The sequence below is a fragment of the Vidua chalybeata genome, chromosome 27 (genome assembly GCF_026979565.1).
Source record: "Vidua chalybeata isolate OUT-0048 chromosome 27, bVidCha1 merged haplotype, whole genome shotgun sequence".
In the NCBI taxonomy this organism is placed as follows: Eukaryota; Metazoa; Chordata; class Aves; order Passeriformes; family Viduidae; genus Vidua; species Vidua chalybeata.
Window position 1 is genome coordinate 5,605,967 of NC_071556.1, and position 23,674 is coordinate 5,629,640.

The 23,674-nt window shown below is 63.2% G+C and overlaps 3 protein-coding genes across 6 annotated transcripts in view; all 3 read right to left on the reverse strand.

Moving 5' to 3' along the window:
- The window catches only part of GNG7 (G protein subunit gamma 7), a 32,673-nt gene extending 22,988 nt beyond the window's left edge, over positions 1-9,685 (reverse strand). Inside the window, exon 1 of the mRNA XM_053966181.1 lies at positions 9,603-9,685. The gene's annotated coding sequence lies outside the window, so the exon portion shown is untranslated. The remainder of the gene's footprint in view (positions 1-9,602) is intronic.
- Positions 9,686-12,944: 3,259 nt separating this feature from the next.
- DIRAS1 (DIRAS family GTPase 1) lies at positions 12,945-16,866 on the reverse strand. Its single transcript, XM_053966162.1, has 2 exons — positions 16,761-16,866; positions 12,945-14,741 (listed from the first exon to the last, which is right to left on the reverse strand). Exon 2 carries the CDS (start codon positions 14,724-14,726, stop codon positions 14,130-14,132), a length of 597 nt encoding a protein of 198 aa, XP_053822137.1. The 5' UTR covers positions 14,727-14,741; positions 16,761-16,866; the 3' UTR covers positions 12,945-14,129.
- Positions 16,867-20,129: 3,263 nt separating this feature from the next.
- SLC39A3 (solute carrier family 39 member 3) lies at positions 20,130-23,528 on the reverse strand. 4 transcript variants are annotated; one of them, XM_053966140.1, is made up of 4 exons: positions 23,461-23,528; positions 22,690-22,828; positions 21,733-22,011; positions 20,130-21,106 (listed from the first exon to the last, which is right to left on the reverse strand). In XM_053966140.1, exons 3-4 carry the CDS (start codon positions 21,937-21,939, stop codon positions 20,381-20,383), a joined length of 933 nt encoding a protein of 310 aa, XP_053822115.1. In that variant the 5' UTR covers positions 21,940-22,011; positions 22,690-22,828; positions 23,461-23,528; the 3' UTR covers positions 20,130-20,380. The 4 variants fall into 4 exon arrangements, with proteins under 4 accessions (XP_053822115.1, XP_053822117.1, XP_053822116.1 ...); XM_053966142.1 differs by having other exon boundaries at positions 23,437-23,505; XM_053966141.1 differs by lacking the exon at positions 23,461-23,528 and adding an exon at positions 22,925-23,314.
- Positions 23,529-23,674: the final 146 nt, after the last annotated feature.

Here is a 23,674-nt window from a genome sequence, read left to right on the forward strand (position 1 = left end):
GACGCCCCTGCAGAGCCCCACGGTGCCACCAGACCCGCTGGGGACAAGGACAAAACCCCCAGGACGTGGCACAGGGAGGGGCAGAGCTGGCCCCACACACACACACACACACAGAAGTAATTCAGGAAAAGGAGTTGGGATTACAGGAAACCCAGTGGAAGTTCAGTGGAGTTTAAGGGAGCCTTTTCCTGCCTGGTGTGAGCTCCCACACCTCGGGATTTACACCAAAACCCCTCAGGGCTGCACTGACAGGGTCACGGCCCAGGGACTTGGAGAAAAATCATGTTTGGGATCATGGAACCTCAGGAGGGTTTGGGTGGGAAGGGACCTCAAAGCCCATCCCATTCCAAGGGCAGGGAATGACCTCCCACCATCCCAGGTTGCTCCAGCCTGGCCTTGGACACCCCCAGGGATCCCGGGGCAGCCATAGCTGCTCTGGGAATTCCATCCCGTTCCCTCAGCACCCTCACAGGGAGGAATTCCTAAAAATCCCACCTCCCCCTGCCCTCCTGGAGCTGGCAAAGCTGGAAAATCCGTGTCCCTCAGGATGGACCAGCTCAGGAGCTTGGAGGGAAGCTCCTTCCACCCCTGGAACACCGAGTGCGGTTGCCATCCCACAGAGCAGGAAATATCCCAGGATCCCGGCAGGAATGGGATCCCAGCTCTCCTTGTGTCATCCTCACTCCCAGCTCCACCAACAAACCTCCAAAGAGCGCAGCAGCCACCAGCAAAAAGCCTCTGATTTCCACAAAATCCTGCTCCTAACGGGATCCCTGCCGGAGCCACGTCAGCCAGGGAGGCAAACCAGGAGTATTTATAGGCCTGGATTAGAGCGGGATCTGCTGGGAATGCAGGGAATGGAGCAAATTCCCATTCCCAGAGGGGTGACAGATTTATGGGCTCTCACTTCCCAATCCATCTTTTTTCCCCAGCACATTCATACAGGGTTTCTGCAGCTCTATCCAGCTCTGCTCCTGGAATTCTTTCCCATTCCCACTCCCTCTGGGCTGAAGGGAAGGCACACAGGCATTAGGGACAGGTATTCATTAAATCCTGGAACTGCTCCTCCACTTCCTACTGCAACCACCAGCTCCACAAGAACCTTTCAAGCCAGGATAACAGCGTTATCCTGGAAGGAATGGATGAGGAGAACTGCCAGCCCTCAGCATCCCCGATTTTATTTCGACAAAACCTGGCAGAAATGGGTTTTTCCTTGGATAATCCCACTGAAATTTGCGATCTGGGAAAACGCAGAAATAACAAATTTTACAAGTCCTGGAGTTTACAACCACCCAGAGCACGGAGGAGAAAATATTCCAGCTTGGATAAAACCTAGGAGAACATTCAGGAAAGTACGGATGTGGACAAAAGCTTTTCCAATCTGTTCTGGGATTAAATGGAAGGTGGCCAGGCCCACCCCTCTTCCCACCCAGCCATTCTGTTTTATTTTAATCACCAGCCCCAAAGCCGATCCATGGGCACCAGCACTTGGATCAGCTCGATACAATCAGTCCCAGCAGGAACCCAAACCCCTAATTACAGCAGCCTGCACATGGAAAACACCAAGGAGGGAGGGTTTATTTATGCAGGGGACAGGAGTTTTGAGGATGAGACGAATAAATCAGGGAAAAACGGTTAAAAAAAACGGACTGGGGGAGTTTGGGGAAGAAAAGCAGCTGCACCAGAGGCTCCGTGGCTCCTGAAATTGCAGGAAAAAATGGAGAATTTGTACCTGGAATGCCTCGGGAGTGCTGGAATTCGGGGAAGCAGCGCAGCCCCCCTGCCTTGGCTGTGAATCCATTTCCTACCCAGCTTTGTTCAGCCTCCCATAAAAACTTCCTGCCCTTCCACCGACCTTCCCCGAGCGCTTTTCCCGACCCTGGAGCCATTCCCACCTTCCCCAGGCTGGCAAAACCTCCCTCTGAGAGGGAATCCCAGCCAGCTTTTTCCCGGATTTACCTCCAAACCACCAAATTTCAGCCAAACCACCTCTCCCAAAGGCAGCTCTGGGACTCTCCCAAGTTTTCCGAACCGCTGGAAAACGTGGATCTGATTTTTTTTTTTTAAATATTTTTTTTTTCCTCACCAGGGATGCACACAATGCATCTCCTCTGGTGGCTGACAACCCCTCTTCTATTTCGGGAATGCTCATCCGCAGGTGGAATTGGATTTCTGTTCCCATGACTGACAACACAACTCCATCCCGGCCTATGGCAGCTGCTGCTATTTTCAGCACTCTGCCTCTCTCCAGTATTATTCCAAAGGTGAGAACTATTTCCAGAGAACACCAGAACAGCGTTTTTCACACCTTAACAGGAAAAAAAAAAAATTTAAAAAAAAAAAAAAAAATCACGGAATGTTGAAAATTTTGCCACAGGGCAAAGAACTCTCTGCAGCATAGAGCATTAATGAGCTTGTGGAGTGGCTGGGAGTGTTAAAATGGATTTCAAGTCCCTGTTGGAATGGGGAAAATAGTCTTAAACTGGGCTGCCACAAAGATATTCCTCACCAGCAGGCAGGGAAATGCTGATTGCCTCTATCCTGGCAATGCAGGAATGGGAATTGTCCCCAGGAACGGCCATAAATCAAAAAACACAGCAAAATGGGATGGAACTCCGCGTTGCTTTCATAGGTATCCCTAAAAACGGAGTGTGGAATTTGGGTTTACACCACAAACAGGGCTCACAAACAGGTGCTGCTTAATCCAGTGTGAGAGCTAACGCTCCTCTGGAGCTCTGGGAAGGCCCAGAGCCTCGGGGAGAAAAGCCGAGGGTGGGATAATGAGACAGGGAATGTTAACCAGCTAATTAGCAATCAGCGAGAGAGAGCAGAGCTGGGCTCAGGGGCTGACCCGCTCCAGGTGGCTCATCCCGGCATTCCCAACGCGTGGGAGTCGCAGCAGCTCCGCTCCCACCCCTCTGCCATTCCCAAAAATCCGTTCCCAGCTCAGCCCAACGACACCGGGACGGGTTCCCAACGGCATTCCCGAGGCAGCCCTTCCCTGTCCTCCACCCGCTGTGCCCCACAGGGCTGCAGGGACAGAGCTGCTCCCCTCAAGGCACGGGCCACTCTCCCAGAGTAGGAGTTGCCCCGTGACTAATCCCTGGCAGGCACCCAGATCCATCGGCTGCCGCTTCCAGCAGCTCCTGCTGGAAAACGGGAATTCTGTATTTCACCCCTCTGAAAAGTGCTGTGGGTATTCCCAGCCCTGGCCCTGCAAAGGGAATTAATTCTGTATTTCATCCCTCTGAAAAGTGCTGTGGGTAATCCCAGCCCCGGCCCTGCAAAGGGAATTAATTCTGTATTTCATCCCTCTGAAAAGTGCTGTGGGTAATCCCAGCCCCGGCCCTGCAAAGGGAATTAATTCTGTATTTCATCCCTCTGAAAAGTGCTGTGGGTAATCCCAGCCCTGGCCCTGCAAAGGGAATTAATTCTGTATTTCACCTCTGAAAAGTGCTGTGGGTAATCCCAGCCCTGGCCCTGCAAAGGGAAGGTGCTGCTTGGCACAGGTCAGGCTTAAAGCTCTTGGAATGCTGGTAAAGGAATGTGGATTGCAGCTCTGTTGGTGTAAATCCCCCAAAATCCTGGGGTTTTGCTGCCTTTCCCAGAACTGTGCTTGCAGCGAGGCCCTGTGGAGCACTGACAGGCATGGACTGGGCTGTGGAGTCCCCAGACTGGGATCCAAAGGAGGATTTCCACTGGGAAAGAGCTCTGGGATCACCGAGTCCCAGCTGTGCCCCTTGCACACCTTGTCACCAGCCTGGAGCTCCGAGTGCCACCTCCAGGGATGGGGACCCCAAACCTCCCTGGGCACTTCCAAGGCCTTTCCAGGAGGAAATTCCTGCTGATGTCCCACCTGGAGCACCCTGGGGCTGTTCCCTCCTGTCCTGGTGTCCCCTGGCAGCAGAGGCCCTCCTGTTGGGGAACTGTGGACATGGGGAATCTCCCCCTGATCCCACTTTTCTCCAGGCTGGGTCCTTTCCCAGCCCCCTCGGGAATTCTCCAGCCCCTTCCCAGCTCCCTTTCCCTTTTTTAAAGCAAAACCAGGAAAGAGGGATTCGCTCAGAGGAGCAGGGAACGCTCAGCTGGGGGATGCTGGAGCACCAGGAGCCAGCTCAGCTCAGTGAAACAGGATAAACTTGGGAGAGATAAAGACATATCTGTGATCACGCTGCTGGCTGTGCCAGAACGTCTGCTGGGAATGTCTGGATCGTGGATTTGTTTCCCAAAAAAAGCCCAGCGTGCTGCACAGCTCCAAGCTGATGGACAGACACCCCTGGCCTGGAAAATCATGGAATGGTTTGGGTTGGAAATGTCCATCCAGTGCCACCCCCTGCCATGGCAGGGACACCTTCTCCTGTTCCCATCCTGGCCTGGGACAATTCCAGGGAACACCTGGCATTTGTAGGGAAAGCAGCACCGGGATTTAAATTGGAAGGAAAAGCACTGAGAGAGGCCAGATCACCCTAAAAAAGCCAATGGATCAGGATTCCATACCCCCAAACGACGGGAATGCCAAGGTTTAATTGGGATTCGTGCAATTAAACCTGCCTGACACCAGCAGAATCCCGTGGATGCTCCCACAGCACTCCTGGATCACAGGAAAAAATGGTTCCCAGTCTTCCCCTGGGAGCGTGGAGCTCCTTGGAAACGTGGCCAGAGCCTGTGGATCCCTGGAAATGCAGCACCTGGAGCTCCCTGCCCGCTCAGCGGGACCCTGAACCACCCGAACTGCCGAGACCCCACCCCGGGACAGAATCCCCAAGCTGCCAACACAACCAGCAGTCCCCAGCCTTACCAAAAGGTCTTGCTTCAATAAAAAAGGAAATAAAGAGCCCCTCAGGCCTTGCTCTTCTCCCTGACAGAAAGGTTTGATGAGATTCCCAACATTTGTTTGGGAATTGCACCACAACTGCTCGGAGGAGCAGCCGGGCCACGTCAGGATTTATGGAGCATAAACACCGAGCCCTTGCCAGCCAGAAAAAAAGAGAAGTAACTCAGAGTGGAGGAAATGAAAAAAAAAAAACACTAAAAACCTCCCAAAAGCAGCTCCTGCAGCACATCCAGAGAAATCCTCCTGCAGCTCCCGAGCTCGGGAGGAGCTTTGGAGGGGTTAAACCACACCAGAAACGTTTAAATCTTGTGCATTTTTCTAACAGCAGATGAGGCAGAAATGGACAAAATGCCTCCAGGGCTGAAAAAACCCTTTCCAAACTATTCTATAGATTTAAAAATAGATTTCTTTTTTATTTCCAGAGGGGACAAGTTGGGAATAAAACAAAGAAGCTTTCTGGGGGGGTGTCAGCAGAGTGTCCATCCCTGGTTGTCACCTCCCTGTCACCTGAGAGGGATCTGGAAGTGCCAAGAGGGGGAATCTCCTTCCCTCTGGAATCAGGGCCCGTTTTCCTGCTCCCCCATTCCCACTGGAGCAAGATTATTTTCCAAACAACTCTGTTTTCTCAAATATGAAAATAAAGCAGGAGTTGCTGAGGTTTCTCAGCTTTTGCAGCTTCTGAAAAGTCACTAAAACTCCATCTTTAAGTGGAAATTCGGGAATGTTTTCAGCTGAACAGACCCAACCCAGGCTGAAGTACTTTAAAACTCCTTCTTGTCTGTCAGGAGGGGGAAAAACACAGGATAAATGATGAAAAAGCACAGCCCTTAACTAAATTTCCTGTTTTGTGTCTCGGCGTTAACAGCGTGCCCGAATTTCCTCCTTCTTTTTTTTTTTTTTCTTTTTGCCCTTAACGTCACAGCCAATCCCTACCCACCCATTCCACAAAAACCTAACCCTGAACTGCTGGAGATTCCAACCCCGCTGGAATGGGAAGCATCAGCTGAATCCAGAGCTCACTCCCAGGGAAAATCCAGCTCCTTACACCCCTTCAAACAAAGCCCAAACCTCCCTCAGAGCCCCCACCAGCGAGAATTCACCAAATTAAACAAATTCATCCCCGTGGCCGCTTTTGGTTGGGTTTTTTTTTTAATTATTTGGTGGCTGCCCAGGTATCTTGGAGGAAGAAAACGGTGTTTTGGGCCAGGATTGTGCAAGACACAACATTTCAGAAGCGTTCTTTGGGGGGAAGGTTTAAACTGGAGAGCGTTTGCGAGCGAGTTTCACTTTCAGAAACTCCAAATGCCACCGAGGTTTGGGGCACAATGGCTCGTTTGTCCCCGGGTTCTCATCCAGGCCCTTTTTGGCACCAGCAAGCAGCAGCAGATGATAACAGGGGGGACCAAAAGCAAGGCCTGGGCTCTGCCAGTTCTCTGAATCCCAGCAATTTACTGTCAAGTACAAATTAAGTGGGTAAATCTCGGACTAATTAATATTTAAGACAAAGCTCTCTCTCCCAGCTTTGCTTTCTTTCTTTCTTTTTTTTGTCTGAATGTGACAATGGGCAGGCAGGGAACTGGATTTATGTTTTTAGTTCTGTTCCCTTCCCAGTTTGTGGAAAAGCCAGAGGAGAGGAAGAGAAAGATAAAAACTCACCTGGCAACAGGTGAGGAGCACAGAGACACCTGAGCAGAGAGCTCGGAGATGCTGCAGCTGGGAAATCCAGACCCGGGCTCTACACAGAACATTTCTGTGGCTGAACCACTTCGGGAATTCCAGGATATTGGAATTAGAGGTTTCCACCACTTCAGGAATTCCAGGATATTGGAGCAATCAAAGCTTTCCACCTCAAAGCTCAGCTGTGAGATCTTTACATCAAGGCCGGGTTGGGATTCCGGGGCTGGGAGCAAGCTGGGGTAGTGGAAGATGTCCCTGCCAGGGTCCCTCCAACCCAAACCATTCCAGGATTTCTGGCGACCTCAACTCCTCTGATTTCTCATAAAAATGAGGAAAGCACCACTGGATCTACAACCTCGAGCAGGTCCCTCACTTATTTCACATCAGCACAGACACCATATTCTACAAATCCCTTTTTCCCCTCACTCTCTTTCTCCAGGCACAAGAATCCCCAAACAATCACAAAACTCCCTCCTGCTTTTCCAGGTTTTTGGGTCATCCACCCCATTTTTCCCACCCCTCTGCCAACTCTGCTCCCCACAGCCTCTGGAAACTCTTCCAGAGCTGCACTGGGGGTTACAAATCCAACCAAACCACCCCGTATTACCACCCTGAGCTCATTTTTAGGGCTGAAAAGGCAAGAAAATTATTTTTTTAAGTGCCAGCTCCAGCTCTGTGCTCGCCACCTCCTCCTGAGGGTGCCCAAACAGCTTCCCCCACCCGCTGGCCACTGGACAAGTGGCCACTTGGAGCCCTCCACGAAGCAGAGCGTTCCCAGGGCGATTATTCCGGAGCTGGAGCTCGTCCAGCCCCGGCTCCAATGGGGCAGGGACAGCCACGATCCCCTAACAGCGAGGAAACTGCCATAGAACCAGGAAACTGCCACAGAACCAGGAAACTGCCACAGAATCAGTTTTTTTCCAAGGGCCAGAGTGTCCAGTTGCTCTGGAGCCAAGGGCAGGGATGAGAAGCGGGGTCCCTCGTTAGGCTAACGAGCTCCAGGCACCGATGACAGCCCCGGCAGGGCACGGGCAGGCCCGGGATAAGGAGCCCCGGCGGGGAAGGGGGACGAGCAGGGACAAAGCTCCTCGTCCCCTGTCCCACACTGCCCTGCCAGCTCCCTGCCGTGCTGGCCCAGCTCCGCAGGGCAGCTCTGGGTGCATTCATTCCCTCCGGGGTGTTAAACGCACCCGGGGATGAGATGGGAGCAGCAGGAAAACGGGAATGGGCACCAAAACTGTGTCAGCCACGGCAGCGCCCCCAGCAGCCACACAAAAGAGCCATTTCCATTCGTGTCACAGCCACAGATGGCAGGAGAAAACCTCTGGGACAATCAGCTCCGTTTAACCCTGCTGATCCAGCTCTTTCTGGGGGGCGTTTCTCCCACTTTTCCCCGCAAAGGAACGGGATAGGTGGTGGCTACAGAGTCACAAATTCCCAGGAATTTGTTTGACGGTGACAGAGCTGAGCTGGGAGCTGAAGCCTGGAGGATCTGCTCACCTGCCTGTGGATATCCCTGCGGCAGGGAGACAAAGACCTGTGGAACCTCCCGGGGGTGGAGGCCTGAGCTCAGCCCTGAGGAGCCGAAGAAAACCAAGCAATCACCTGAAAGGCCTCGAGTTTGCCTGGATTAACAGGGAGCTGCTGACTCCTGAGGTCTGCATCACACCAGATTTCCTCCTGGTAGGAATCAGCCCCACTGGACGCCTCCAGGGCAGCGCCACAAGAAGCTCACAAAGCTGGAGGGTGCCAGTTTTCCCAAAAAAAACCCCTATTTAGCCACAATAACTTCCTCCAAGCAGCAGCAGAGGTGCCTCGGAGCAGACACAGCCCCAGCCCAGCCCGTTTGGCTTTGGTTTACGGCCACACCTGATGGCCACAGCCCAGATTTGTGCCCACAGCTCCAATCCCTGCTTCCCTGCACTTGCCCAACTCCTAAAGGACGCCCGGCTTCCCATTCCACACCTCCAACTGGAAGTGAGGAGCAGGAGACAGATTTCTCTCTCTCTCTCTCCCTTTGTCTGCGGCACCCACTTACCTCCTCTACACCTCGGTAAGACAAAACCCAGATCCCGCAGCCACCCCTCCTTTACGCAACCCACAGAGCTCCCCGGAGCGCCCCGCGTCCTGCCCGGCTGAGGCGGGATGCCACGGCTGTCCTGCGCCAGCCACGCCAGCCCAGCCCCAGCTCGCCGGCGGCAAGCAAACAAGTCAATTATGCGATGCTGGATGGCTCTGCCGGGCTCCCAGCCTCCCCCTGCACCCCAACCCGGGGCTGCTTCACCATCAAGGCACCCAACTTCCCAGGCAGCTGGCACTGAGCCGTGCCCCTCATCCATTCCGACCGTCCCTTGTCAGCTCATCCACCCGAAGATGCCCCTCGCCGTCCCCACCCCACCCTCAGCGCCAGCCACCCCCCTCTGCCCCCATCCCCTCATTCCTTCACCCAGAAACCCGGAGACCCCCCCCAAAAATCCACCACGGCCCCTCTCTGTGCCCCCCAAACACCCCCACGTCATCTCCTGGCCCTGAGCCTTGTTCCGAAATCCCAGCCAGCGCTGTGACCCCCACGGGACCCTCTGCGGGCCCCCCTGATGCCAGCCCCCCCCCCGCCCTGTACCGGGCTCCAGCACCCCCTTCCCCCCCGGGACCCCCAGGCCCCCACCCATACTCCCCCCAGGGGCTCTCTTGTCCCACCCCGCTCCTGCCCAGCTCCCCCCGAGCCCCCCGGTACCCCCAGCCCGCTCCCCATGCCCAGCGCCCCCCTCCACCTCCCCAGGGTCCCCCACACCCCCAGCCCGCCCCGAGCCCCCCGACCCCAGCGCTGCCCGGGGCCCCCCGCTCCCCACCGCCTTCCCGGAGCCTCCCCCGCCCTCCTGGGGCCCGCCGCCCCCCTGCCCCCGCCCCGACCCCCCTCACCCCGGAGCCCCTCCAGCCTCCCCGGCCCGGCCCCGCCGCCCCCCCCGGGCGGAGAGGGGCCCCGGGCAGGGCCGCGCCGAGGCGCGGGCTCCGCCAAGCCGCGGCCTGGGCCAGCCGGGCGTGTCCCCCCGCTGCCCCCGGCCGTCCCGCCCCGTTCCCGGCGGCTCCTCACCGGTCCCGGCGGGAGCGGGCGCGGCGGGCGCGGAGCGGAGCCGCCGCCTCAGACACCGCGCGGCGCAACGCACCCTGCTGGCCCGCGGGCGGCGCCGGCCCCGCCCCGCGCGCCTGACGGACAGCGCCCGCAGCCAATGGGAGCCCGCGGAGCGCGGCGCGCGGGGGGCGGGCCGGCGGGGGGGCGGGGCCGGGAGCGGCCGCCAAGTTCGGTTGCGGCGGCGGCGGCGCGGAGGGAGGACGGGGAGGGGGCGGGGCCGGCGGAGGAGCGGCGGGAGGAGCGGCCAATCAGCGCGCGGGGCCGGAAATGGGGCGTGGTCTCATATACATCTCATTAATATTAATTAGGTGGGAGGGGGCACGTGGCCGCCGGGGCGCGAGGCCGCGGGCGGGGACACCCCGGGGACCCCCGGGGACCCCCGGTGGGTGCCGCCCCTGGTGCCCCCACGGTGCCGCCGGGATCCCCCGGTCCGTGCTCCTCCGGAGGCCTCGGTGCAGCCCGACCGGACCCGCCCGGTGACCCCAGACCCCCCGAACCGTCCCCGGGCACAGCCCGTCCCAGCCGGGCTCTGCCCAGCCCTGCGTGCCGGGGGTCGCGGGCTCGCTCTGCCCCCACCTCGGGGAGCTGCTGCCCCTGGGGACCGAGGGGAAATCCGTGGGGATGAATCAGCAGCGGGCGGGAGTCACGCCGGCGGCGCGGGGGGAGCAGAAATCACGCCTTGAATCGAGGCTTTGATTCCCCCCCGGCTGCCGCAGGCACCGGGCGAGCGCGGCCGGCGGGTCCCGGTGGTGCCCGGTCCCGGCGGGGCGAGGGAGGCCCGGAGTCCCCTCGGGAGTCACCGTGGGGGGACACAGCCACGGCCCCCGGGCAGCAGCCAGCGCTTCCCAGCGCATCCCAGTCTGCGCTGGCCCGCGGCAGGGCCGCACCAGCACGCACCAGTTGCAGCTGCGATCCCAGCTGGAATTGAGGTGGGGAAATGCCAAGCCCGGGCTGTCCCCAGCTCGGCGGGCACAGCTGCGGATCGGGCTGGAAAACTCAATAATCCTGTTAGTGGGAAGAAGGCTGATTTTCCCCCTAATCCAGTTTGCTCCCGTATGTCCCGGCCCGCCGAGTCCCAATCCGCTTTTCCTGCAGATGGGCAGCACCGGGCGCGGGGGAAGCCCCGAGGGGTGCCGGGGCCGCGGTGTCCCCCCCCGTGGGGGGCACAAGGGACAATATTCCCCACAGCGCCGATGCCAGTGCGAGACGCGATGCCAGGAGCTGCTTTGGGTCCCAAAATCCGCATTTGTGAAACTGATGGCCGCGGGATGCAGCCGCGGCTGCTCGTGGCGGAGGGAGCGCCGGGAACCGGCTGCATCCCGCGGCTCATCCCAGGGCTCATCCCGCTAATTAACGCTCAGGAGCAGCTTTGTTTAACGCCTGGACCCGGGGGAGGCTCCGGGCGCCCGGCGAGGATCCTCCCTTCCCGGTGCTGCGCTGATTGCTGGGGGCTCAGGATGGGGGTTTTGGGGGGCTGCAGGGACCCAGCGCTTCCCGGGGGAAGCATCCTGGAGGCCATCCCTGGCAGCACCCCGGGAGACACGCGGGGCTGCAGCAGGACCGGGGCGTCCCCTGGGCACGGGTCCCCATTAGGTGGGGGGCAGTGGGAGGGGACAGAGATGGGGAGGGGGAGATCCGGGAATGGGGGCAAGTGGGGATTTTCTGCCCCCAAGGCGTTTGGGAGCCTCTGGAAGTGCTCCGGGTTCTGGTGTGATGGTGCCACCCCAAATACCTGAGAGTTCTGAGGGGTGCCAGCAGGTGGGGACTGGCACCGAGTGTCCCCATGCCCGCGTGTGCCTGTCCCACTGTCCTGCCCTGGCACCCAGAGACGGCCCCGGATCCCCCCAGGCCACAGAAGGGACACGGGGACAGGAGCAGGTCCCACGGGCAGTGCCAGGGAGCTGTGACATCCCTGCGGAGCTGGCACTGTCCCCACGGAGCTCAGAGCATCGCCGTGGGTCTGTGACCGTGCCACAGAGCTGTGGCTATTCCCGCAGATCCATCACCATCCCCATGGATCCGTGACCATCCCTATGGACCCACGCCATCCCCGTAGAGCCGTGACCATTTCCATGGATCCGTGCAGTCCCCATGGACCCCTGCCGTCCCCACGGATCCCTACCATCCCCTCGGATCCCTGCCGTCCCCACGGATCCCTGCCGTCCCCCCGGAGCCGTGCCCTTGGCCGGTCTCTCGGTGCCCGCGGCAGCCCCGTTCCCGTTCCCCGTTCCCCGCTCCCGTTCCCCGTTCCCCGTTCCCGTTCCCGTTCCCGTTCCCCTTCCCCTTCCCCGTTCTCGTTCCCCGCTCCCGTTCCCGGTTCCCCGTTCCCCGTTCCCGTTCCCCGTTCCCGGTTCCCCGTTCCCCGTTCCCGTTCCCGTTCCCGTTCCCCGTTCCCGTTCCCCGTTCCCGTTCCCCGTTCTCGTTCCCGTTCCCCGTTCCCCTTCCCCGCTCCCGTTCCCCGCTCCCGTTCCCTGTCCCCGTTCCCGTTCCCCGTTCCCGTTCCCGTTCCCGTTCCCGTTCCCCGTTCCCGTTCCCCGCTCCCGTTCCCCGCTCCCGTTCCCTGTCCCCGTTCCCCGTTCCCGTTCCCCGTTCCCGTTCCCCCCCCGCTCCCGCCGCCCCCCCCCGCCCGCTCCCGGAGCCCACGCGGCTCCCGCGCCCGGGGAGCAGCGCTGGTTTCCATGGCAACGGGCGTGATGACGCACGCGCCGCGCTCCCGCCCCCTCCCCACGGGCACGGGCGGGGGGGACGGCGGGCACGAGCGCGCGCGCGCGCGTCACACACGTGTCACACACGGGTCACACACGTGTCACACACGGGTCACACACGTGTCACACGCGCGGGCACGCGCGGGCACGAGCACGGCACGCGTGCCACACACGTGTCACACACACACACGGGACACACACACGTCACATTTGTGTCACACACACACGTGTCATACTTGTCACACACACACGGAACACGTCACGTTTGTGTCACACACACGGAACACACATGTCACATTTCTGTCACACGCACGCACACGGAACACGTCACGTTTGTCACACACACACACCTGTGCACACGTGTCACATTTGTGCCACACGCACACACCGTGTCACATATGTCACACGTGCACACGGCCCTGCACGCACATCACACGTGTCTCACACCTGCACACGCGTGTCTGTGGCCATCCCACTGAGCCGCGGCTGTCCCCAAGCACATCACACACACGCATGACGTCACACCCACCGTGACCCCCCTTCCCGTGACCCCCCCGTGGCCTCCGCCCCGGCCGGGGGCGGCTCCGGGGCACGCGGGAGCGTTTCTCGTCTCTTTATTGAAGGAAGACTATTTCTAGAATAAAGGCTACATCGTCACGTCACCTCGTCCCCTGGGCGCTCGGATCCTCGTGTAAAAAGCCGGGGGGCGCGGGGAGCTGGGGGGGGCTCGGCCTGCCCGGGGACACCCCCTCGGGGACACCCCGGTGGCGGCGGGGGAAGGAGCGGGGCCGGAGCGAGGGGACAAACCTCGAGGGGACGAGGGGCTGGTGACAGCGCGGGGACCCCGCTCCGGCCAGGGGGGAGCAAGCGGGGCTGCGCCAGAGCTGGGGGGTGTCGGGGGTCCCGGGGGTGCGGGGCCAGGCCACCCCGCGGGGGGACGCTGAGGACGGGGTGGCACTGGCCGCCAGCGGGGCACCGCGGCAGCGCCCGGCCCGCGGCATCGGTGGGGAGGGGGCAGCGGGGGGCGCGGGGGGCCCGGCTGGCTGTGGGGCCGGGGGTCTCCCGCCGGAGCTCACCAGGATTGTGCTGGGTCAGGACCTCCCGCGGACCCGATGCTTTGTGCTTGGGCTGGCGGCTCCGGCTGCGGCACCGGCACGGGGCTGGGGGGGCACGGGGGGCCCGCGGCGCCACGGTGGGGCTGGGGGGCAAAGGGGGCCACGGTGCCGGGCTGGGGGCTCGGGGGGCTGCGGTGGCAGGCGGGGCTGGGGGGCCATGGCACCGGGACGGGGCCGGGGGCCGGGGGACACCGCTCGGGGGGACACGGGCACCGCGCAGGGGCTGCCCCCGCCCCGGGTCTCTGCCCGCAGGAGCAGAGCACTATGGCGTGGGGACGGGGGCGCGGGGGGGGGGGCCCGGGACGCGCGTGACTGTCCCCAAGGGTGACACCGCCACCCCCACGTGGCACCGTCCTTCCCTCCCGCGAGGACCGACGGGGGCCGGGCCCGGGGGCACCGGTTGTGCTGAGTGCGGGGGGTGTGGTCCGGGGGTCCCGGCGGCGAGTCCCCGGTCCTGCCGTGCCCGGGGGGGCGGCTGCGTGTCCCTCACCTCGGCCCCGTCTTCACCGCCGGCCCCGGGCCGAGCGCCGGCGTCCCCGCACAGTCACAGTGATGGCACACGGAGGACGAGGGGACGGTCCCGCTGCGATGCCACTGCCACGTCCAGCCGTGGGGGGGGGGAGGGAGGGGGGGCATCCGGAGAGGGGGGCGCGGGCCAGTCCGGGGCTCTACATGATGCTGCACTTCCCCTTGATTTTGTCTGTCCTCTTCTGCTTGCTGGAGCGCTTCCCGTCGATGGTGAGGCTGACGTTCCTCCTCTTCTCCAGGTTGAGCAGCTCCTGGAAGAGCTCCTTGACGTTGTAGTTCATCTTGGCCGAGGTCTCCATGAAGGCGCATTTCCACTCCTTGGCCATGGCCTCCCCCTCCCTGCTCTCCACCTCGCGCTGCGTCTCGTCGCACTTGTTGCCCACCAGCATGATGGGGATGCTCTCCACGCTGCCCTTGATCTGCACGATCTGCTGGTAGATGGGCTTCAGCTCCTCCAGCGACTGCTTGCTGGTGACCGAGAAGACCAGGATGAAGGCATGGCCCTTGGAGATGGACAGGCGCTGCATGGCCGGGAACTGGTGGCTGCCGGTGGTGTCGGTGATCTGCAGGGTGCACACGCTCTTGTCGCAGCTGATCACCTGCCGGTACGTGTCCTCGATGGTGGGGATGTAGGTGTCGCGGAAGGTCCCCTTGACGAAGCGCAGCACCAGCGAGCTCTTGCCCACGCCGCCGGCGCCGAACACCACCACCCGGTAGTCGTTGCTCTGCTCCGGCATCTTGCCCCGCAGTCGCTGCGGGGGCACAGGGAGGCGTCACCCCGACTCCGGGGCACGGCCCCCCCGAGGCGCGGCCCCGGCCGGGAGCTGGGCTCGCCGCCCTTGGGACGCCCTTGCCGGCCGGCCCGGGGTGCAGCCGCCTTGGCTATTTTTGCCGGCCGCCCGCTGTGGCCATATGGCCGAGCGCGGCCACCGGCACCGCAGCTGCTGCCGAGGCTGCCGGGGGGGCTCGCTGGGCAGGGACCCCCCCTGCCTCTGCAGGGCAGTCACTGCCCCGGCGAGGTCACGGTGGCACCTGGAGCGCCCCGCTGGGCTCTCTGGCCAGGTACAGAGGTGCCCTTTCACACGCAGGCCGTGCTGCTGGTGTCCTGTCACCCCTGTCACTCCCTGCCACCCTGTCCCACGCTGTGCCACCCCTCTGCTGTGCTCCCCCCCCAGGGATGCGTGGCACAGCCGCGGGCTGCGGGCGGTGGGCAGCGGGTCAGAGACCCCTTGGGCACCCTCACGCTGCCAAACCTCGGTGCCCACCCACAGGGGACACCTGGACCCGGGCAAGGTCCCCAGTGCCCCCCAGTGCAGCCCCGGGGTGTGAAACGAGGGGCACAAAGAGTCGCTGGTGCTGAGCCCCGGGCTGGGCCCTGCTCCAGTTCCCCCAGTGCAGAGCAGGGGGGGCAGCAGCAGCTCTGTCCCACGAGGGTCCCCAGGGCGTGTGGGACCCTCACAGAGCCCTGGGGACATTAAACTCACCACGGGACCATGGGACGGGGTTTCCAAAGGTGCCCAGTCACAGGATGAGTGGGAAGGAGGGGAGGGGAGGGGGCCTGAGCACTGCTTAAGCACTGTCCCCAGTCAGCTCCACTCCTGCCACCCCAATTCAGGAAGGGGGACAGCAAAGTGCCCCAGTGCTGGTGGCTGCCCTGGGCAGGGCAGCTCCTGCACCCCTGAGCATCTCCAGGGGAACCAGCCCCTTCCCACGGCCGCTGCATCCCCGTCCCAGGGCACCGGGGTCCGGACCCCGCAAAGCAGCCCCAAACCCCCGGCATGTCCCCAGACACCGGAGCCAGGCGAGGCTGGGAGCTGGAGGAGCCCATCCCCGCGGGCTCGGGCAGCCAAGGAGCTGATCCCACCGTGGGCTCCTTGGATCCACCACGCTGGGAGCGTCAGCAGCGCCCGGGGGCTGGGGCTGCGGCGGGGGCTGGGGCTGAGCTGGCACGTGGGAACGTCCAGCCTCGGCCGGGGCTGGCAGTGGTCCCACCCTGTCCCACCTGTCCCATCCCACTTGTTCCACCTGTCTGTCCCACCTGTCCATGGCACAGCCCCCGGCACCACAGCCCTGCCATGGGGCACTGAGGTGAGGGGCTGGGCTGGGCAGACCCTCATGGAACCGGGGGGGCTCTTTAGGTGACCCCTCGGCCTGTGCCCAGCAGCACCCCGATCCCAACCGTCCCTGGAGCCCGAGGGTCCGGAGCACGGCCCCCCCTCAGCTCGTGGGCAGGGACCGCTCGGGCCTGATCCTGCCGGGGGGCTCTGCAGCCCCCCAGCACCCCCCCACTCGGGTCCCCGGCACTGGGGGTGACACTGGTGGGGACCTGGGGGTCGGGATGGAGGGCAGGGCAGGGGTGAGGGAGCAGGGGTGGGACGGGGAGCAGGGGAAGGGCAGGATGGAGGGATGAAGGGGCAGAAGGGGCTGGATGGAGGTCGGAGGAGCAGAGGAAGAGCAGGGTGGACGAGCATCCCGCTCAGGATGGAGATGGAGAGGCAGGGGAAGAGCAGGACACAGACGGAGAGGCAGAAGGGGCTGGATGGAGGGGCAGGATGGAGATGCAGGAGCGGGAGAAGGCGCGGGAGGGACCAGCATCCCGCTCGGGGTGGAGATGGAGCGGCAGCAGGAGGGCACGCACAGATGGCGGGGCAGGGTCGCGGGTCCCCCCGCGCCGCTCCCCGCCCTCGCCGGCAGCAACCCCCGGTCCCCGCGCCGGCCGCGCTCCCCCGGCCCCCGCCGCGCCGGTCGCATTGCGGTGCCCGCCGCCTCACCGTGTCCTGCCCGGGATCCGCCCTTGGCTGCGGGCGGCGCGGCGGCCTCAGCGCATGGCCCGGCCCGGGGCGGCCCCGGCGCGGCGGCTCCGCTCCGCCCGGCGCGGCTCGGTGCGGCGGGGCTCGGCGGGGCTGCGGCCGGTGCGGCGGGGCCGGCTCGGCTGGGCAGGCTCGGCTCGGCTCGGCTCGGCTCGGCTCGGTGCGGTGCGGCCGCCGCAGAGCCGATCCCGCCCCGCCGCCGGCCCCGCCCGCCGCGCCCGCCCCGCCCGGGGCCCCGGACCCCCGGGCCCGGCCCCGAGCGGCTCCGGGACGCGGCGGCGGCGGGACGGGGACAGACGGACAGGGATGGGACAGACGGACAGGGATGGGGACAGACGGACAGGGATGCGCGGACAGGGACAGATGGACAAGAATGGGGACAGATGGACAGGGATGGGACAGACGGACAGGGATGGGACAGACGGACAGGGATAGGGACAGACGGACAGGGATGGGACAGACGGACAGGGATGGGACAGACGGACAGGGATGGGACAGACGGACAGGGATGCACGAGGATGGGGCACACGGGCAGCGATGGGGATCCATGGGATGGAAACACAGGGACAGGGACAGACAGACAGGAACGGGATGGGGACACACGGAGAAGTGACACAAACAGGGCTCACGTATGGGGACATGCGGGGATGGGGACAGGGACACATGGAGAGAGAGAGGGACACACGGGGGTGAGAGTGGACAGCCAGGCAGGGAGACACAGGATTGGGACACACGGACAGGGACACTTGGGGATGAGGACAGATGGACAGGGACCCCACACGGACACCTGCACAGGCACGGACATGAATTCACACGAGGGACAGTCCAGGGACTCGTGGATGAGGACAGAGCCCCGCAGGTGGTGACAGGGGACACAGGGACAGGACAGACGGGTACCAACGCCCCAGCCAGGCGGGGCACAGGTGGCAGAGGGTGCTGTGAGCCCCCGTGGCACTTGGGGGTGGCCTGGGCAGCAATGCTGGGCTTTGGGGACAGAGGCCACGGTGCCACCCCAGCACAGGACCGGGAGCTTGTGCAGGGCCTTTGCCACCAACTGGTGTCACCTGCTCATGGCAGAGCCCCAGCGCCAGAGGGGCCCTTGAGGGGACACACGGGGGGTCCTGGTGGGGCTGTGGGACACTCAAGCGCTGGCTGAGCCCCCCCCCCAGTTCCTGAGTGGGACCAGAAGAGCCCCAGGGTCCATCCCCAGCTCTGTGTCCCACCACTGGCACCGGGCGTTGGAGGTGACCGCTGACTCCGGGGGTCCGACGGCCCCCGTCACAGCCGGGCTCTGCTCCTGCCTGCCCCCCGCCCCACTCCTGAGTGGCAGCAATTAAAATCCGCAGCTTCTATTAATAGCAGCCGGCGGGCACCGGGCCACGGTGGCACCCACGCGCTGGCACCGCGTCCCCACGGGGACTGGGGGGGGGGGCACGGGGACATCGGCCCGCCCCGCGAGGTGACAAGGCCCGGGGGGTGGTGGCAGCCTCAGCACCCCCGCGGCGCTCGGAGCCGGCCGGATACTCCTCGTTAGAGGGAATGAATGAGTTTTCCTTGATCATTTTCCTGCGGCTCCTCCTCGTTCCATTGAGCCGCAGCTCCCCGCCAGGCCTGACGCAACGGGGCGGCCGCTCACGCAGGGCTGAATCACGGCGCTGCCGAGCGGGGAGGGGGTGCTGGGGGGGGGGGGTCCTGGCCCCCGCCCCGGGGCTCAGCAGGGCTCTGGGGGGGTCCGGCCGGAGGGGCTTGGCTGCCATGGGGGGGCTCAGCCCACGCCGGGGCCGGGCACGTGCGGCTGCCGCGTGAGCCGGACGCGGAGCAGCCATGGGGGACATCAAAAAAAAAGCGAGTGACAGCGAGGGGAGAAGGGCAGGGAATTTATTGGGAGCAGCAGGGGCCTCCTCCTCCTCCTCCTCCTCCACCCTGGAGCACGGGATGATCCTGTGGATGAACCCCCGCCCCCAGGGCGGCGGGATGAGGATGGGGGAGCTCAGCACCCCGCGGCACTTCACAGCCCCCGACCCCGACCCCAAACTGCAGCGAGGGGAGGGTGTGAAAGGCAGGTGACAGCCCAACAGGGGACACTCAGCACCGTGTCACCTCTCCCCCCTCATCCCCCCCAGGAGGGAGGTCACCCCCCAGGAGAGCTGAAACAGCCCCGAGGCTTTTCCACACCGAGGCAAATCACGTTCTCCTCATCCTGCTGGTTTGTGTCGTGCCAGGCCCAAAATAACCTCCCTCCGCCCCCCCCCCCCCTCCACTCCAGGTTTTCAAAGGAAGATTAATTGACTCGGGGATGTTGCAGCAATTAAACTAACGAGCCCCAGGATCTGTCAGATGATGCTCAGCTGCCTCCATATGCTGCAGCTGGGCCACCGCGGAGGCTCGGCGCCTCCTTCCCGCTGCCGCCACTGCGCCATCCTTATAATTCCATCAGCGCTTCCAGGGGCCCGGCGGAAGCTGCTGCAGGAGCGAGGGCTCCGGGTAATTAAAATGCAGCCCCTGCCTGAGCCGGGCTGTGTCTCACGGCTGGGGGGGAGCACATTCCCAGCTCCAGCCTCTGATCCCAGCTCCTGGCTCCCGAAGGCGAATCCAGCGGGATCAGCAGCGCTCGGAGCTTCCCAGGGGCTCCGCAGCTGCTGAGAGCTGCTCCTGCCTCTCAGCACCTCCTCCACTCCCCCCCAAGGGAGGGGATCCCATTCCTTTGGAAACCTGGAAAAGCCTTGGAGCAGCCCCTGGTGGGAACTGCTCAGCCCCTCTGACTGCAGGGCACTGAAAACACAGGAGTTTGCCCCAAAATATCAGTGCTGGAAATTGTTAGTGCCCGTTTCCTGCAAGCTCGTGGATCCCAGGCTCTGGATAACGTGAGGATCTGCTGCATCCCTGGAAGTGTCCAAGGCCAGGCTGGACGGGGCTTGGAGCAGCCTGGGACAGGATGGGCTTTAAGGTCCTCCCCAACCCAAACCATCCTGGGATCCATCCTCTGATTTTCAGAGGTTTTCCTTAGGGAATGCTCAGCCTCTGGATACGGTGCTGAGAAGGAAGCAGGGTAGATTCCCTGGAAAAGCTGAGCTCCCCGAGCCCCAGGTGGGGCACTGGAAGCTGTGCGGAGGCAGCAGGGCCTGGAAGGCCAGAGCCCCACAGGGATGTTATTTTTGGCAGCTCTTACAACCAGGTTTTACTCCCAACTAAGCCAGCGAAAGCAGCTTAGTGCAGCCTGGCAATCCCTGCTCCCACCTGCTCTGCCTCCACTCCTGTTTGTTCCTCACCTCCTCGGAGCCTCCGGAGCGTGGCCGGGGGGAAGGAGGGAGACACACACACTCGAGGAGCTCTGGGAAGCAGATTTTACCCGGATCCTTAACGCTTGTGTCCGCTACTCCCTGCAGCCCCCTCGGGCAGGGACAATCCCTCGGGCTATTCCTCACTGTGAGCACACGGGAAGAGATTCTCCTCCTCCAGGTCATCATGGAAACTCCGCCCGGGCTGGGCTGTTCCAGCGGGGAAAGGGGCGGCTCCTCCCGGTGCCGGTGGGAGGGGAGAGGTGATGTTTTTTGCTCCCTTGGCTTCCTGAGGCTCCCGGCTCACCACGGGACGAGCACCAGCCCGGCCAGCGCGGCGTAGCCCAGCACCAGGCACAGCACCTTGAGCAGCCGGTGGCTCTTGTCCTCCAGCTCCTTGGCCAGGATCTCGAAGAAGGTGACGAAGAGGAAGGTGCCGCCGGCGACGCCCTGCAGCAGCAGGGAGGCGACGCTGCCCGCGGCGTTGCGGCTGCTCTCGATGCCCATGCCCACGCCGATTCCCAGCGGGATCGTCAGGCACACGGCCACCGCCAGCTTGGCCGCGTCCCTCAGCGGCAGAGAGGCCTTGGCCATGCTGATGCCCAAGGCCACGGCCACCAGCGTCTCGTGCACGGCCACGCCCAGGAACAAGCTGACCACTCTGCCGCCGTCCTCCTGCAGGCCCAGGGCCAGCCCCTCGAAGATGGAGTGGGTGCAGAGGGCAAACACCAGCCCCAGCAGGCGCCGCGGGCCGCAGCGGGCCAGCTCGGGGAGGTGCAGGCTGTGCGAGTGCTCCCCGTAGAGCGCGCGCCCGCGCGGCGACGCCACGAAGGGGCTCTCGTAGTCCGAGTCGCTGCCCGCGTCCGAGCCCGCGTTGAAGGTCTCCAGGTCGATGAAGGAGGGCTTCTCCTTCTGGAAGGTCAGGAAGAGCTGGTCCACGAAGACCGACAGGAAGAAGCCGAGCATCATGATGGTCTCGGCCACCGGGTAGTCCGTGGTCACGTTGTTCTGCCTGAGCACCTCATCGAGCTGGAAGGGAGCAAAAGATGCACCCCTTTATCCCTCTGGAGAGAACCATTCCCACAGATCCACAGTGGATCCACCCCTTTATCCCTCTGGAGAGAACCATTCCCACAGATCCACAGTGGATCCACCCCTTTATCCCTCTGGAGAGAACCATTCCCACAGATCCACAGTGGATCCACCCCTTTATCCCCCTGCAGGGAACCATTCCCACAGATCCACAGTGAATTCACTCCTTTATCCCCCTGCAGGGAACCATTCCCACATTCCCACAGTGAATCCACTCCTTTATCCCCCTGCAGGGAACCATTCCCACATTCCCACAGTGAATCCACTCCTTTATCCCCCTGCAGGGAACCATTCCCACAGGGACACTCCATCGATCCGCGATGCTGCCACACCCTCGGACAGCGGCCTTGGCAGGGGCCAGGGAAGCTCTGCCTTGCTCTTTGGTGCTCACACCCCACAGCCTCCCCTGCAGCCCAAAAATCTGCATTTCCCCATGGAGAGAGGCAGGAGGTGGGCACAGCTCCCCTTGCCGAGCCCCGGGCACAGCGGAGACCCCTCGCTCCCGTCCCGGCCGGGACCCTGCGGGCTCAGACTAAGCCAGGACTGGCGAAGGCAGGACTCACCTTGCCCCTGACAGCGGGCAGCAGGGCGTTGAAGCAGGTGGCCAGGAAGACGCCGCCCCCGAAGGAGCTCCAGAGCGCCAGGACCCTGCGGGAGCGCTGCGCCTTCTCGTGGTCGGCCTCGATGAGCCTGACGGGCAGCAGGGCCCCGGCCAGCACCAGCACACAGACCCCCAGCAGACACAGCACCTTGGCCACCAGCACCCGCATCCTGCCCCTGCAGGGACCCGCTGGGCGAGCTCAGGGCGGGGACATCAGCCCCACAGACGGGACAGAGGCTGCCTGGGCATGGGAAGAACACAGGGGCTTTTCTTTACGAGCCACAGGAAGCAGCGGGGAAAAGTTAAAACTGCATTCAAAAGGAGTTCGAAAGGCCTGGAACTGTGGTCACCTCAAACCACCCTTCCCTGGAGGTCTTCGAGGCCAGGCTGGACTCCAAGCCCTGTCCCTGGGCACCTCCAGGGATGTGGCAGGCAGCGGGAAATCCTTGACAGGGCCTCTCCACCCTCCCAGGGAGGAATTCCTTCCCAAAATCCCACCCATCCCCGCCCTCGGGCAGTGGGGAGCCATTCCTGTGTCCTGGCACCCCAGGCCCTGGGCCAAGTCCCTCTCCAAGGGACAAAAAGTGACACTGAACCCATCAGGTGACACTGAGTCACTCCAGGCCTGGCCAAGCCCAAAATCGGGGCCCAGGCACCACCCACACCTGTGCCAGGGCAGAGGGAAGGGATAAAATCCTCCTTTTCCAGAGCTCACACCCCTGGAACACGCCTGGCTCCCCCCACAAACCCTTTAACCGCACTTTTTTTCCCTTTTTCCCCCATTTGTAACCCAAACCAGCCCCATCCAAAGCCTCAAGCTCCCAAGCTCAGGTGGAGCAGCCACATCCAGCGTCCCTGAGTGGGGCTGGAGCAGCCCTGAGGGAAAGGAAGCCCCAGGAACAGCGGGGGAACTCCTCACCTGCTCCTCCTGCACACCTGGGCTGTGTGCCCAGCCCCAAAACCGCTGCAACGAGGGATTAGCTCAGCTCCTGCTCGGGTTAGTGGCTCAAAATGAAGCATCCAAGCGATGAAAAATATTATATAAAGCAGGCAGGGCTCTGTGGGAGGAAAAACAGAGGGGTTCCTCATCCGTGAGCCTGTAAATCCCAGTGTTTCTGTTAAAAACCGGCCCTTGCAAGCCCTTTGGGACTGACCCATGGCTTTTAGAAAGGGGCTGATGGGGAAGGGGCTCCTCCCAGCCCACCCCGAGCACACCGAAAGGGAGCAGAGATGAGGGGAGCGCTTCCAGGGGCGCCGGGAGGGGGGCGAGCAGCTCACACGGGGAGAGCTCAGCTGGGAGGACCCTCAGAGGGGCTCGGGGTCCGCCCTGAGCCCTCCAGGCTGGGGAGGGGGCCCAGCTCCAGCCCCTCGCAGGCCGATGGGGCCCCTCAGGATGGGGAAGGGGCCCGGCCCGAGCCCCTCACGGCGAGGAGGGGGCCCCAGCCCCCCAGCAGGAGCTTGGGCTCCACCCTGAGCCCTCACACCCAGAGCGGCCCCAGCCCCGGCCCCTCAGGACGCGGCCGGGGTCCAGCCCCTCGCACGGCGAGGGGGCCCAGCCGCGCTCTCCCGCCCCTTGCCCCGCGGCCCCGGCTCCCCCGGCCCCGCCGTGACCCCCGGGTCCCCGGCCCGGCCCCGCCGTCCCCTCACGGCCCCTCGGCCCCGTTACCCCGGTGACCGCCCCCCCACTCACGGCCGGCCCCGCTCGCTCCCGGCCCGGCCGCCCCGCACGCGCCCGCCCACGGCGCCCTCCCATTGGCTGAGGCGGAAAAGCCGAATTGTGATTGGCCGCCAGGGCTGTCAATCAACGCGCCCACGGGTCCAGCGCTGGGGAAGCGGCGATTGAGGTCCGCGGGAAACGCGTCCCGCAGCGCTGGGTTCCGGGATCGCCGGGAACGGGGAAAAAC

Bases quoted from the DNA above. Each gene is read 5' to 3' on its own strand.
- SLC39A3 (XM_053966140.1), bottom strand. From the start codon at position 21,939: ATGCGGGTGCTGGTGGCCAAGGTGCTGTGTCTGCTGGGGGTCTGTGTG. The intron at 21,107-21,732 runs GTGAGTCCTGCC...GCTCCCTTCCAG, and splicing joins TGCCCGCTGTCAGGGGCAAG to CTCGATGAGGTGCTCAGGCA.
- DIRAS1 (XM_053966162.1), bottom strand. From the start codon at position 14,726: ATGCCGGAGCAGAGCAACGACTACCGGGTGGTGGTGTTCGGCGCCGGC.